This window comes from Montipora foliosa, chromosome 6, assembly GCF_036669935.1.
Source record: "Montipora foliosa isolate CH-2021 chromosome 6, ASM3666993v2, whole genome shotgun sequence".
In the NCBI taxonomy this organism is placed as follows: Eukaryota; Metazoa; Cnidaria; class Anthozoa; order Scleractinia; family Acroporidae; genus Montipora; species Montipora foliosa.
In genome coordinates this window covers 22,036,354-22,051,828 of record NC_090874.1, presented here as the reverse complement: position 1 = coordinate 22,051,828, position 15,475 = coordinate 22,036,354, and the positions used below count along the sequence as shown (strand labels likewise).

General features: G+C 40.1%; 1 protein-coding gene across 1 annotated transcript in view; it reads right to left on the bottom strand.

Moving 5' to 3' along the window:
* The window catches only part of LOC138005191 (golgin subfamily B member 1-like), a 114,962-nt gene that overhangs the window by 20,013 nt on the left and 79,474 nt on the right, over nucleotides 1-15,475 (bottom strand). The window contains exons 59-74 of the mRNA XM_068851454.1: nucleotides 14,995-15,024; nucleotides 14,801-14,833; nucleotides 13,463-13,495; nucleotides 11,941-11,970; nucleotides 11,810-11,842; nucleotides 11,063-11,095; nucleotides 10,473-10,502; nucleotides 10,341-10,373; nucleotides 7,636-7,665; nucleotides 7,234-7,311; nucleotides 6,028-6,126; nucleotides 5,004-5,069; nucleotides 3,634-3,858; nucleotides 2,341-2,534; nucleotides 1,933-1,978; nucleotides 954-1,010 (exon numbers count right to left, since the gene is read on the bottom strand). Of these exons, the coding sequence (XP_068707555.1) occupies nucleotides 954-1,010; nucleotides 1,933-1,978; nucleotides 2,341-2,534; nucleotides 3,634-3,858; nucleotides 5,004-5,069; nucleotides 6,028-6,126; nucleotides 7,234-7,311; nucleotides 7,636-7,665; nucleotides 10,341-10,373; nucleotides 10,473-10,502; nucleotides 11,063-11,095; nucleotides 11,810-11,842; nucleotides 11,941-11,970; nucleotides 13,463-13,495; nucleotides 14,801-14,833; nucleotides 14,995-15,024 (1,050 nt within the window). The remainder of the gene's footprint in view (nucleotides 1-953; nucleotides 1,011-1,932; nucleotides 1,979-2,340; nucleotides 2,535-3,633; nucleotides 3,859-5,003; nucleotides 5,070-6,027; nucleotides 6,127-7,233; nucleotides 7,312-7,635; nucleotides 7,666-10,340; nucleotides 10,374-10,472; nucleotides 10,503-11,062; nucleotides 11,096-11,809; nucleotides 11,843-11,940; nucleotides 11,971-13,462; nucleotides 13,496-14,800; nucleotides 14,834-14,994; nucleotides 15,025-15,475) is intronic.

Here is a 15,475-nt window from a genome sequence, read left to right as displayed (position 1 = left end):
TCCTATTAGTGATGCTTACCAATACAGTGATTTTTTCCGCGGTTTAAAACTATCCGGAGAAAGTAGATCTTTGTAAGTACTCTTGGTATCCAAGAAGAAAACAGGGGGTAACCAAGTTTCAATTTCAGAAAGAACGCCATACATTGCTTTGTACTTTAAAGCTTGTTACAAATATTATTCATCAATTATCTTTGAAAAATGCGTGGTTACCCCCAATTTTCTTTTTGGATTTCAATAACACTTGTTAAGATCTACATTTCCTGCACAATCATAAACCGGGGCAAAAATACCTTTGAATTAGAAGGCACCGTCCTTAACCTTGAACGAGGCCAAAAGGGCCAATTTGCAATCAAACAAAAGAATACTAAAACAGCGGCCATTTTGGAATAAGGTGTATTAGTTATGGTTTTCGCTTGGTCACGTGACTCTGACAGTGCACAACTGCAAACCAAAGAAAGGGACACAACGCAACGGTACCGATTTTGGTTGTGGCTCTTGTAGGCTGGAAAAAAACAAAAATCAACTATGTTGCGAAGTTTTAAGAACATCGTGTTTTGTTTCTTTAGAGGCAGACAATTATCGATTCAGAGATTTGTCATGTGATTACGCTAAAGACGACGACAATGAATCCGTCGCATTGGGTAACACGAGCGTAAAAAAATTAATACTAAACCAAAGTGGAAAACACTGCCTCTTCACATGTGAATAGGTGGTTTTTACGTCATCGCCGCCATGTTGGTGGACGAAAACAAAAGATCTCTCATTAGCTCCTTTTGTTCGTCCATCAGCAATTGTACATTTCAGCATAGTTACTAATCCACATACAAAATTTCCTTCCCAAATATTTGGGACAATGCACTCTTCCTTGTCTTTCCTATCTTCCCGATCTTGTTAAGAAGGTCAAGATAAAAGGGACCTTAGATCGCGGGTTATGGTGGAAACCTGACAGGTACCTTCAGAGTTGGTATCTGCAGCTCAGCTTCATCCTTTTCTCGCGTTCTTTCCGCTAGCTACAAAGAGATCGAAAACAGTGAAATTAAAACAAAAAAGTTCAGCTACAACTTGTAGCTCGTCCTTCAGAAAAGGACATTAGTGAGTTGAAGCAACGTCAGCGGCAACTGCTACGAGAACGGAACAGAAAAAAACGTCTTAAGAGCAAAAACAATGTCACTGATTGGGCATGGTCGCCACATTCTAGTACATTTCTGTGCTGTATGTACTAGCACCGCTAAAACAAAACGTGACATCACCAAATTCAAGGTTTTGTAGAGAATATCAGCACAGATCGAAGGAACTTCACTTTTCTATCTTCATTTCGTATCAGCCATGTCGAAGGATCTTCCGCTACCATGGCACAATGTGCGAAAGGCGGAATTATCGCAACAGACTAACGATAGCACAAATTTATGTTTGAAACGACGATTTAGTTGGGATTGCCGTTGCTTTTTTTTTATTTTATTTACATCTAATACGAAAAAATGTCCATTATAGCTTTTCCATTGCCTTTAAGCTCTAAATTCTATTCAATAGTTGGTGCGCGGAACCACAAATGAAAATTCCAATTGGTTTCTCTTTCACTCTTGAGCTTAATCGCCATTTAGTTCTTTTCTCTAGGAGAGTATATTTACAACAAAGCGAAAAGGTGAGCTTGAAACTTGAAACTTGAAAAAGGGTGGCATAAACGTTAATGTCCTAATCACACTTTATTCAGCTTTCTTTTCTTTTTCTTTTTACATGAGTAAGCCAATCACGACGTGTGGTAATGCAGAAATAGTAATCACGTGACTAGTAATCATAGAACTACTTTCGACACTCGAACGACTCTCTTCTCAACCACTGTTTGTTTTTCCTCTCAGCGCATTGATGATTCGAATCTAGCAGTTCTAGATAAAAAGCTAACACAAGAATAACTTCAAAAAGCGACAGGCCTACCTTAATTCTCAGAGTGTGGTAGCCATCCTCCAATTTGACGTGGTCCCTGGAAAAAAATTCCAAGAAAGCAGGGTTTTTACAAAATGTTCGAAACGTCCACGCCTTTTTCCATTTTGATATCTTTTTCAAATAAAATGTTGTAGTAGTCTTGCGGATTTCTGTCGAAAAGTGCTCCAAAGGATTGCGAAAACCCTCACTCTAAAAATGTGGCTGCGGATGGCTCTTGAGGTAGAAACTCGAAGAAAATACGTTGACAAGCGCCACGCGAGGAAAGCACGCGCGACTGACCCAAAATATCGATTATGGCTTTTGATTGATTGATCGCATAATTTCTGCGGCAAAAATCGGTGTAGTCTCGGCCAGTAAAACAAGTTGATTGCACAGCACTCTACACTAACCCACCCATACCTGTTGAGGTCCTGCAGTTCGGCGACCTGGTTTTCCAAAGAGTTTCGTTCCTGTGTGGTGATCGCAAGTCTTTTCTGAATCTCGTTCTTTTCTTCTTCTATTTTGTCGAGCTGCACTTGGAGGAAGTTTCGTTCATGTTGACTATCGTGCATCTTCGTTTGAGCTTCCTTGGTTTCGCGTTCAAGTTCGGCCAGCTAAACATAAAATCCAGATCAAAGGTTATACGTTAGTATTCTCTTCTAATTTCGTCAAGAGTCCATTACCAAAGAGCCAAAGAGTATGATTTACTCAAATTGGCCTAGTCCCCATCAGCGTCAGAAAAATGTCTATTTTTGAACCAAGTCAAAACCCATGCACGCCGCTAGTAATGGGCCTCGTTCGTGCGGCGAACATATGGGCATAGACAATAGATTTCGTAACCCGAGGCTAGAGTTGAAATGTTTGGGAATGAGTTTCGGTGGGCAAAAACAAAACTTTTCGGAACTCAACATGGCTGCGGTGTGATTAAGGCCTATACTTATGTCACTCAACACAACTCTACCGTCTTGCTGTAATATTCCACTGTTTCTGTTGTACGAAAATTTTGTTCCCTTGAGCTGTCGTCAGAGTAGACTGATGACCCTGAGTGGGGGCCTTTTTGCAGAGGTGGCATTTTTGAATTTGGAATTAATTAAAAAGTAAAGGAAAGTAACTTTATTTAAGTGTCTAGTCCTCTAGCGCTGGAGCACTAATTGGGGACACTATAGAGTGTTTTCACTCACGTGACCAGTAACCTTGTTTTTCCACCGAAACAAAATAAAATGTTTGCATGATAATAGAGTTCAATTCCCGGGGGATTAGTTGGGTACACCAACATGGCTTTTTTTTTGTTGCATTTAGGAACACCAAGATGGCCGCCGTGACGTCTCGTGAAAACACTCCATAAACTGAAATCAACAATTGACACAAATCAAAAGTTGGTTTTTTTACGAGGGGAAAACCAGACCCGGAGAAAAACCTCTCGGTGCAGAGTGGAGAACCAAGAAACGCAACCGACATATGACGCCGAATGGCCACATTGCTGGGAGGCGAGTGCTCTCACCATTGCGCCATCCCCACACCCCCAAAGAATGACTGTCAAAAGGTAAGATATTCAACGCCGACATTAATTAAGAGCACTTTCCGTGGCCTGACAAACTGCACTAGCAGTAAGATTCTCTCGCCCAAAATGAGCCTAGGTTAGCATTTACTTCCTTTGGGACAGTCAATTTGCAAGTATTCCTGGTCAGAAAAGGAGTTCCTAACAATACTCACCCTAGAATTCAAGGTCACATTTGTCTTTTGTAACATGTTGCATCTGCTGTCTAGGTCGTCTTTCTGCATCTCCATTAGCTTGTTGTTTCGAAGGAAATTATTTCTCTCGGACTCGACCACCTTTCCTTTTCTCAACAAATCATCCCGCTGATTTTCAATGATCTTTATTTTTTCCACCAATTGGTCTCGATCTTGTTCTACTATGTCCATTTCTCGAACCTGTGCCTTTAAAGCCAACAAAGATATTTCAGGGGTTGGAAAATTAAACACAAAAGCTCAAGTTACATAAACTTTACTTGATTCTCTACACTAGACCAGTTGTAAATAAGTTACTGGCTACAGACCACATTCAGAAATGGCGACCAACTTTACATTCTTTGGTATTTAAGTTAATTAGACCTAAGGTCCCCATTTTGAAAAAAAATTCATTTGAAATTTGCTCGTCGTTCGAGGCTAGAAGGGCTTATTAGCATAAAAAAAATATTTGCTGTTGTTGTTGTGCTCTATTGTTTCGTTGATTGTGTTTCATGGGCCCTGAAAAGCCACTATTGGGAGTGGTCAATTAAGCATGTATTGTATTCGCCGGTGATTAAACTGGAAAGAAGTGAAGCTTCAACGTCGACCGATTCAGTACGTTGGTTAAGTATCGAACTACCGTGGGTTCAACTTATGTCGAACCAACACTTAAACGTCCGTAAATAACTGAGGAAAAAGTTCTGCCTTTGTAATGACATCTGCGAATGGTTTAACTATCTTGTCCTCTTTTACAGGACTGTAAACTAAAATCCCCGCTTTACATAATTATTTACTTCACAATTTATAACCCTGTATTGCACGTTGAACAGTATGGCAAGGAGTTACCGTGGTTGTCTACACTTCAATTGTGGTATACCATGTCTGGAGGAAATAAAAGCTACTACAACCTAATTTACGACAGCTGTTGTCACGGTTTTACATGTTCAACAAGCGAAATGCCACCGCGAAGTCACGTACGAAATTAAACAAACAGCCGGGATTAACAATTTCATCACAGTCTTTCATTTCAATAGCGATAATGCAACGTTTGGGCAATTTCAGTCCTATCAGGATAACGGGACAATAGCAGCCTGAACTTAGGTTAATGGCCTGGCTACCATGAGTCAACTATAGCTCAGTGGTTGAGCATCCGGACTTGTAATCGGAAGGTCGCAGGTTCGACTCCTGCCGAGGAGCACTCGGATTTCTTCGTAGCTTCTTCGTGGCATCCCCGAGTCATGTTCCATTGAAAAATATCATCTCTTAAAACCAGTATTGTAAGCAGCTTCTTAAAACAGAAGTTATTTGTGGTACTATTACTTTCGGAGTATTTAATAAGTTTGTTTCACTCGTACCTGTAAGCGTTCAATGTTATTCTCCAGTCTCTGGAATTCTCTCTCTGTTTTCTGCAACTTTTTAACCTGACAAAAAGACCACCTGTTAACATACCTCGAGTGTATAACAGAAAGAACGTACAATTACCCTACTAGCATTTTCACATAGCAGCTAATTTCGGTGGATTTTAGATTTTACATCACTCCAAACGTTCATTCCGGACCAAAAGATACTCTTCATACCAAGGGTAATAACTCAACTCGAGATCAGACGTGCACAATTACAACGTTACACAAAGGGGCTTCCTTTATGCCGAACTGCTATCGTACAACCATAGTTAATAGAGGGGAATAGTTATGAAACCCGACAAATTTCTTTGTTGTAGGTTTTTGTTCTCTTTTTTGGCCTTGACCCTGCACAAAACACAATAGTTGTTTACTCCGTACTGAGGAACTAACCAATAAAAACGTGTTGGTTACGTAATTCATGCATAGTGTATGAGCGTAAAACAAAAGATTGTGCACGGTCGTGGACTTCCCAACCTAAATCTTGGCATCTTTGTTTGCTCCTTTGATGTTTGCCGAGCTTCCACACCATTCCCCTCAATTAACTATGGTGACAACGCTCATTTTTTTATTGCGCTGCAAATAGATCGAGCTCTCTCAGTACCAGCACAACCACCAGTCTCTAATCAGCTTTAATGTAAAATGCGAATTACAAAATGGAGCGTGATAGTAATGTTGTGATCTAATGTTTTTATATCACTGGTAAATTAGGTTAGGTTTTCCCCCCTTATTTCCGCTATTATCAATTTGGAGAATTACTAAATCTATTGTAAAAACGAATTATGCAAGGATCAAGAATGGGTGGCAAAGCTCCTGTGTGAGTCTTTGGACTTCAGGAGAAAATATCTTTGAGTAATAGCTATAGGATTTCGAAAAAGCCGTGATGGATATATTTACTGTATGTATATGCTGCCGGTTATCCTGACCGCAAAAGCATGCAATTTCAAACACTCAACAATTGCTTGCCAAGTCGTGTTACCTTTTCACTAAGCTCGAAGTTCTGCTTTTCCATTCCACTGTACTTTGATTGCAATTCAGCCAACTTGAGCTCAGCTCCTCGAAGATTCTTCATTTGGTTCTAAAGGATTGCAAAGTCCAAAGGAGTCCAAAGTCACATAACGTTTTTCATTTGAGAACCGATTCCGTTGGTTTTGTGTTATCACGCTTGGTTTTTGCAACATTCTCAGTCAATTATCGTAGAACAGGTCACACGACATGAACCACAAGAAAACACGGGTTCCCATCTAGTCACTGATGTTCAGTCCTCTTGGACGGGATTACCACCTGGATAAGTGACCAACCTCGGGAAGTTCCCCGTCTTGCAGGCTCGCGAGTAGCCTACGTGTAGCCGTACCCTCCCCCCGAAGGAAAAAAAACGAGAGGAGGGGAGGGTACGGCTACACGTAGGCTAGCTCGCGAGGGGAAGGGATAGGGCCGTGGCGAAAGCGCTCGCTTCCCACCAACATGAACAAAGTTCATATCTTGGTCGTTCCCACTTGCACTGCTTCTCGACCCTGCTGCAAGGGTTTTTTAAACTGGTTTTCTGGGTTTCCTCCCAAAGCGAGAAAAGCACATGTAGGTTATTCCACCTGTGAGGACCTCGTGGGAGAGGTCCTTAAGGGTGCGTTCGATTGACCGTATTTCGGCATAGAAATACATGGAATAGACGTTAGAAATCCTTCGTTTTTTCGGAGATTCACATTAAAATGTCAAACACCTGAAAAAAAAAAAGGCTATTTTAATTATCCTTGTTGCTTGAAAACGCCAGACACACCGTTTTAAATCATCACTCCAAGTATTCTTATTCTGGAATAGGGTCAATCGAACGCGGCACCCTAAGTTACAAATACGTGTCCCTCATTGTTCCCAAGCTTCAATTTTTGTGTCTAGCGAAGTGACCGGCGGCACTGTTCTTCTTTCCTTTTCTTTTTTTAACCGAAACACAAACAGTCTTATCCTCAGAGTATTAGTTTTGGACACGACCGTCTGTTTCTCAAGGACTACCAACATGGTGGCCCGTGACGTCACGTAACGGATGACAGCTAAAAGCAAAAGAAAAGTGACTGGCTAACTCGCCTTTTTCCTACGCTTCGGCTGCGTGCCTCGAGATTGGCCAATTAAAAGTAACATTAATTGGTTTCCCGACTTCAAGCATTTTTTTGTTATTAATATATTTCCAATTAACCTGTAGATCCGTGAAAGCTGTCTCCAATCTTTGTCTTTCCCGTTCCGAGCTGTTAGCTTCAGACTTCCACTGCTCAATCTATAAAACAAAAGTTACATTTACTGACAGTCACGAATGGAAACGGCCTATAGGCTATATATATTAAGCTTATCAGACGGAAAGGTAATGATCTGGTAGAGTGCAACCTGTGTATTTAGTTTTTTTATTAATTTATTTAATTTATTTACTGTATTTATTTATTGAGATATTTTGTTCGTTATATTGAAGTTTCGTTGTATCACGGTTCTTTTTCATACATTTTACAATAAACAGGATCAGACTGACGTTCGGACATCTTTCTATAGATGTGCATCAGGGAGAGGAAAAAATGCGATTACAATCGTCTGACAACCTCTAACGTACCTCATAATTCTTTTTATTCAGTTCCCCAATCTGCAATAAGGCAAAGGGAGCATGTTAAATCTATTTTTACGGATAACTACGTGACTACAAGCATAGCTATCAACTGCTTTCGTTTGGTAAGGTACGTCGGTCGGTCGGTTTCGTGCTCTACTCAGAAAAAACCGTTTGATCTCGTGGTCGGTAGGGTTAATCCTTTCTTCAACCAGCCCTGCGCTTAGTTGAAATGGTTGAAAACGATGGGTTGCGTGCGTTGTTGTTTTCGCGGGCTTTTAAAAACTGTTCGGCTATGACTCCACCCGTTGGAGAGGTCTGGTAATGACTATTGCCAGGAGTTACATGTATTGTGTCTCAACCAAGACAGGCGAGAAAGTTTCCTGATGAGAACCTTCAACAACTTCATTCTTAACTGGTTACGGTTAAAATTGGTAACAAGTTGCCATGGAAAGAGGCGAGCCCGCAGGGGAAAGGAGTGGGAGCCATGGCAATGCGATGGTCATCGCTGCAGGGAAGTGGGAGGGTCGAACGCTTCACGTTCGTTTAAAGCTAAATAGCCCACTTCGGAATATACCATAGTACTCTTTGTTCCTCACCCCCCCCCCCCCCCTCCCCAAGGTTTGCATAAGCATTGTTTTTGTTTTCTCTTGGGGACCATTGTAAGTCCCAAGAGAAATTGGAAACAATGCTTATGCAAAATTTGGAGCGAAACTGAAAGAGCATTAAGGTATTTTCCGGAGTGGGCTATAGAGGAATAACTGGGATAAACCGAGCCTCTTCATACCAAAATGGTAAGAAATTATGCAAATAAGGTTCTCCCATAAAACAACAGATTTAGCTTTAAATCCCAGTATTTATAAAATAATGTCAAGATTGGGGAAATAAAGCTTGGCAAACGAATTCCCTTTGAAAAGTCAGGTAATTTAAAAAGTGATTGCTTACAATAAATTTGCGATTAAACTGCCACGTTTTTCCACCTCTGCTCACCTTCAACAGTTAGCATCGACACAGCAAGTGCGAGTACAACCTTACTTTGATTATTGTGATGTTGTATGGAGTGACTGCTCCAAAACACGTGCTGACAAATTAAGTCAGTACAAAATAGAGCAGCACGGATTATTACTAGCGCTGATTACTCTATTCGATCATCAACAGTACTAACTTCTTTAGAGTGGTCTAACTTAGAAGAAAGAGAGAAAAGGCACTTATTAATTACGATATTTAAAGTACTCAATAATAATTGTCCGACGTATCTTCAGGAGCATTTTCATAGAACCTCTGAAGTTCACAATTATAACTTGAGGGGTTCGAACTATGACCTCCAATTACCGCTACCTAAAACGAATTTTCTTAAACGTTCTTTCTCTTATCGAGGTGCAATGGCTTGGAACCAGCTGTCAAATCAAATACGTGAGATAAACGATCTTGCAAGCGGTAAACGTGCGATATCCTAGGACACATTTTACATTGCTAGGGCACATTGTTACATGGCTTGTTTCGTATTATTATATAGTAAATAACGATTTTTACTAATTATTACTATTGTTTAAATTTCCTTGACATTAAATAATGTGACTTGACATTAAATAATGTGGCTGTCCTGTTCTCACCAGCAGAAGTGGCCGGCTTGGCGTGATGTCTCTAAAAAGGCTTACGGTGTATGAGGCCACCTAAGCAGAAACAGCCATAAGCCAAAAAGGGACTTTGCCGAGTTCTGGAACATGTACATGTAAATGTAAATGTAATTTCTAGCGTTAAGTTATACCTAGTTTATTAGTTGTTTTAACATTTATATCTTGTAATTCTTACACGGCATGTCTGAAAACCAGCTTGTTGAGCCATTTACTGTGTTTTAAATAAAGTTGATTGATTGATTGAGTACGAGAACAAGTACAATTTGTACTCGTTCTCGAAGTAATGCTCTACGTATTTTGGTAAGCGTATAATACGGTTTCCAGTCTGCAGAAAATACTATTATGGGATGAAGTTCACCTTTCGGCGCCAGTTTTGAATGAGTTGCTGGTGTTTCCACTTTTTCTGGTAGAGGGCCTTCACAGTAAACGGTGGAAAGCAACCGCAATTTCCTTTCGACAAATTCGTACTTCCCGCTACGACTTTTCGATGTAAAGTCGTCGCAGACCAAATTTCCGGGACGATATGAGTACGACGGACTGCGCAGTACTGATGCGCAGTAATGGAAATCCCAGAAATCGTACTCGAAGTCACACTCGTTGTCGATGCTAACATTCTCTATTTATTGCATAAGCACGCATGAATGAAAACGTAAAACGTAAACGGCCAGTTGTAAAGACACTCTATTCTTGGGTTTCACTTACGCGATCAACAGCCATGTTTTTCAACGAAAACAAAAGAAGACGTTAGCATAATAATAGCTTTCAATTCCCGGAGGATTGGATCGGGACACCAACATGGCCGCCATTTCATTGTTCGGGGACACCAACATGGCGGCCGTGACGTCATGTGAAATCCAAGAATATAAATTGACCGAATGCATAAATGGCGGCCAAAAATGTATTCTTTTGTTTATTTGCTAATGAGACTCACTAGCCTCGCTCTCAAGCAACATTTCTTTTGTATTTTGTCCATACAAACGAGGCTAGTGAGGCTAATTAGCACATAAACAAAAGAATATTTTTTTGGCCGCCATTTAGGCATTCGGTCTATAGCAGGGGTGAGAAAATTTGACTTGCCTTAGTAAGAAGTTCTCTCTCTTTCTTTTCGTTCTGTGAAAAAAAATTAAACACTGTCAAGCTAGAAAGAACAAGGGACATGCACCAAGTTACAAATGCAACAAAAGGAAAACCGATTTTTTTCCCACTTACCTCTTTCCTCAAGAATGCTACGTCTTCGTCCTACAGAAAATAAAAGCCGTTTTATTACAAGAATCAGCAAACCTTCTTTATGCTTGCACGAGCGCCTCGATGTACAAGCGAACAAAATCACTGTCCATTTGACACCAAGCTGATCGGTCAAGAGTCAATTGTACACCGTCTTTACTTAGCAATGGTATTGGTCTTAGAGAGGGTGCCTGATGGAGCCCAAGCACTCAGAACACGGAATAACACGAACACGAAAGTCGTCTTCAATTAAAAAAGAAACGTGGTTACAATTTTGGCCAAGAGAGGACTAAAAGAATAGATTGAGAAGAGGGATAGAGAGTATGTTTGCTCTCCCTCTCCGCAGTCCAGCGCGGTCTCTAAAATTCGGCAAACTCTTTTTATTACGATGCGGTAAAGGTGTTCCGTATGTGATAACAAAGATGTGACCCATATCGGGAACAGGACAACTTCCACCAGCATGGGAAGTGAAAGCAGAGCATAGAAAAATACACATATATAAGGGAATTAAAATTTGACAACAGCTTAGAATAAGATTACATTAGACAAAATCATATCAAAAGATGGACACTTACCAGAATTTTCATTTCACGCTCTTTCCGTTCAATCTGTCAAATAGAAGGAAAATCAGATATATCAAAACACTTCCGCGAACAGCAACCAAGATAATTTCTTTAGTCGTTCGTCTACAGCGAAGGGGTACTGGGCCGAGCATGTGATGTCTGCTAGCCAGCTTCAAAGTCAAAACTTGAGTCAAAGTCAAAGGGAGCATGGTAATTTTTTTCTTACGGAAAACTAGGTGTCTACAAAAATAGGTATCAACTGTTTTCGTTCGGTTGACTCAGTCGAGTTTCTTCATGTTCTATTGAGAAAAAACCGTTTGATGGTTGGTAGGGCTGATCCTTTCTTCAACCAGCTCCAATCTTGGATGAATGGCTGAGAACGATGGGTTGCATGCGTGCGCTGTTGTTTTTGCATGCAGGTCTTTTAAAATGCTTCTGCGAGCTCTTTTAAACTTCTCGGGTATGACTCCACCCGTTGGAGAAGTCTGGTAATGGCTATTCCTGTATTGTGTCTGTGTCTGATTCCCGTTGAGAAACTTCAACAATTAACTTCATCAGTTACGGTTACTGGGAATCGTCAATGATCCCAATAGAGCATGAACTTGATCGTCAGGCAGTTTGCAGGTGATTGTCAAGATTAAATTCGAAATTCATTTAAAATAATAGTTTGAACTGAAAAAGATCAATAAATTACTACATCTTCACTTTAATGATAAGTGCAACCTACAAGTTTGTATATGTATGCTCGCATACACTTGCCTTGGTATGAAGTTCTCTCTCTTTCTTTTGATTCTGCGAAAGAATTGAAACACTGTCAGGCTAAGAAAGAACCAGGGACACGCATGAAGTGAAAAGTGCAAAAAAAGGAAAACCACTTTGCACCCACTGACCTCTTCCCTCAAGAATGCTACGTCTTCGTCCTGTTGGAAATAAAGGTAATATTAGAAACTTCAACCTTACTCGCCATACCTTCTTATCCTTGCACGAGCGCCTCGATGTACAAGAGAACAATGTCAATTTGATACCAAGGGTCAAGAGTCTATGTAAGCTGTATTTACTAGAAATGGTATTGGTCAAAAAGAGGTGGCCAGATGGAGCCCCAACCAACTGGACAAGTGATAGCATGAACAAGAAGGGCAACATTTAGAAGAGTATGAGTCCTAAATTTACCAAGAAACTCGGTCAAAAGTTTCGTAAAGAGAATATTAAACAAAAACTAAGAAGGGGGCAGAGAGTTGTTAGCTCTCCTTAGTCTGTAAAATTCAACAAAATCTTTTTTATTGCGCTGTGTTAAAATCTTTTAAAGCCAAAAAATATGCGACCCATTCAGGAACGCAGAAATATCCACAAATAAATATATCTTATTGAACGATTTAGTGCGTAGTATCGTGAGATATTTTTACGTGTCTCGCTTTGGCTAGCCCGTAGGGCGAGTCAAACTACAAGAGACGAATAAAAATATCCCACAATACTACACACTAAATCGTCCAATAAGAGATTTATTATTCAACTGAGTCGGAAAATAGAAGAAACGACTTGTAACTTGCTTCCTCACGTGACAAACTATCTGACGTGACTATTCAGCGAGTGACCGTCCAGGTTTCGCGCGCTTATATTAGGTTGCTGTTGATTGGTCAACAACGAAAACTTGTCAATCGTCGACCAAGGCGCAGTGCATTCTGTATTTCAAACACTTGCATTGCGTGAAAGGAAAACAAAGATGGAAGTAAACTTCCAGTCGAGAAAAACTGACTTTGATGAAGAAATGACATAAAGGGTTGTCAAGTTTCTAGTGAAGAATTTCTTCAATGGCCGTTGCTTTTTTCACGGACTCGCACCACCATTTCAATGCATTGAGGTCAGTAATTCTCTTTTTGTCGTATCTAAGTTTCGGTTTTCTTCAATAAACAGAGAGTTAATTGTCGCGTAGGTTATCACTTGTCTCTAGGATATCGTTTTCGCCAAAAACCTCCTTTTTTTTTCTGTAAGAATTCCAAGTAGTGCAAGCGAACTAATCATGTTGTACTGTAGGTGAAAGTATTAGTATTGTTAGTGATGTAAGTTAGTATGGTATGGTATTAAATAAATAAATGAAATCATTAAAAAAAACCTCCAAATTTGGCAAGCTCGGGGGAAAAATTAGCATTTTCAGCCATTTTTAACGTATTCGTGAGACTAATACGTTTGTGAAAAACCTGTCAAACTCGTCTTCTCGAGTACAAATACCGTGAGATATTTGTACTCGTTTTGCGTGTAATTTGTACTCTTCTGACTGCAGTTGAATAATAAAGGAAGGGAAATGAGAAATACAGAACTAAGGGAATGGAAATTTGACAAAAGCACACCAAAACCGACACTGAAGCGAGAATGATATTAAATTCGCGAAAATCATATCAAAAGATAGACACTTACCAGACTTTTCATTTCACGCTCTTTCCGTTCAAGCTGTCAAGGAAAAGTCAGAGATATCAAAAAAACTTCCGCAAAGAGCAGACAATTTCTTTAGTCGCTGGTCTGCAATGAAAGGGTACTAGGGAGAACGCGCGATGTCTCGCCACAATCTTTCATTTAAGGACGTTCGCGCCCAAAACGTTCCCACGTACAGATTTTTTTTAAACTTGCCACGCAGAAAGGTAATGATATACTTTTGCCAAAAAGGGGGGGTCACCGTGCTCGCTTTCGAGATCATGAGGTGCATTTTTCGAAGATTGCGTTACTTTAAGACGATCTTAGCTTACAACTGTCAGCAATAAAAAGCTACATGAGTGAAATTTAGATCAGGTAAACGTACTCAGTTCAACATAACTAATATAACTAAATTAACCTTTGCAACTGATGTCTTTTTCTGAGGTGAAATAGACCTTGAAAAACGATACATATTAGTCTAAGAAAGAAAACTTCGGTCGCACGAGAGCATAAAAGGCCAAATATTTGTAACTTCTCACGTACAGATTTTTTTTGTTTTTTGTTAAAATGGACAAAATCAAGAAAGGAAGTGATCTACAGAAAGAAAGATGGGGGTCACCAAGCATTCAAGAGAGTAAAATCGCTGCGAAGTTCTCAAAGCGATTGTCTATTCGCACTGTCACGCCATTGCGTGACACTTCCGAGAAGACCTGGGTCCACAGCTATCCCATGATGCCACATACTTTCGTGTTCCATTCTTGTGGAAAATTTTTGCGCCTTTAGCATCGTGTTTACCTGCGTGGTCTACGATGCATGACGTGTGCGTGACATGTGCGAAAAGATGCGCAGTAGCAATGGGAAAGATAATAGAAAAATTAGAAAAGTGGGGCTGAGACTACTTTCAACTTATATCATCCAAAACGGACGCACAAAAAACGTGCAGAATGAGCCGCAACGTTTAGTTGCCTCAAAAATACTCACGACTCTTAAGGCCGGCTTTGATCTGGTTTGTCAGGTTTGTAGGTTGGCATTTTGCGAAACGACAGGGTGTTTAAGCAAAGACGATGGCAGCGCAACAAAAAATAATTGTTTGGTTTTATGAAAAATATATCGTGCTTCACGTGCGGTAAGCACTTACGTGCATTTTTTTCGCAGTGCTCTGGGAAACAACAACGTTAAATGACCCAATCTTAGGTTTTGACGACAACGTGAACATACAACAGTGAATCTTTAATTCACGTTGAAGAGACGTCTTCTTTCCCGTTGCTTGTGCTCAAGTTCTCAACTTTATCAAATTTGAGACCCACTTTCGAAAACGAATGTCGATTTTTGGGACCTACAAACCTGCGACTTGGTCTCCAATTCAGAAGCTTCAGTCTAGAGGAAAATAAAACAAAAGAGTTGTGCACATATTTAGCCCAATACGGTACATTCACCAAATGAATGACACTGAAATCTTTTCTTCAAAAAAAGAAGAGAGAAAACCATACAAATGTCTTGTCGGAAATGAAAACCTGGAGAGGGTTTTAGGGGTTTACCTTCATGCTGCGAATGACATTTTCCTTGTTCTGCAAGAAAATCAGAAAATTTACAAAAATGCCCAACAATACCACGCGAAGAACGTTTGGACGTTGGGGAAAGCTATTGCGACAAGGACAAATCAAGACCTCCCCATGGAATTTGTGAAGTATGGAAGGCACAGGATTCAAAACGTCAGTTCAATATTTTCAGGCCTACTCATGATTTTGAGCTGATTTATTTTAACACTAAGGCGATCTGAGACGTCGTAGTTTATTTAACAAAAAAAAATTAATTTCCGCTAGAACCAGAAAAGATGATCAAAACATAACCAAATCTTACAATTGTTTACAGTGAAAATGCACATATTTATCAAGCTGCCTTTACAACTACTTTACTGAGCAAACCTTAACATGTCACAAGTATTCAAGATGGCGGCGCCTTTAACATTTGAAAGTGAACGATTTTAATTGTTTTTTTTTTCAGTTACTAACATAGCCT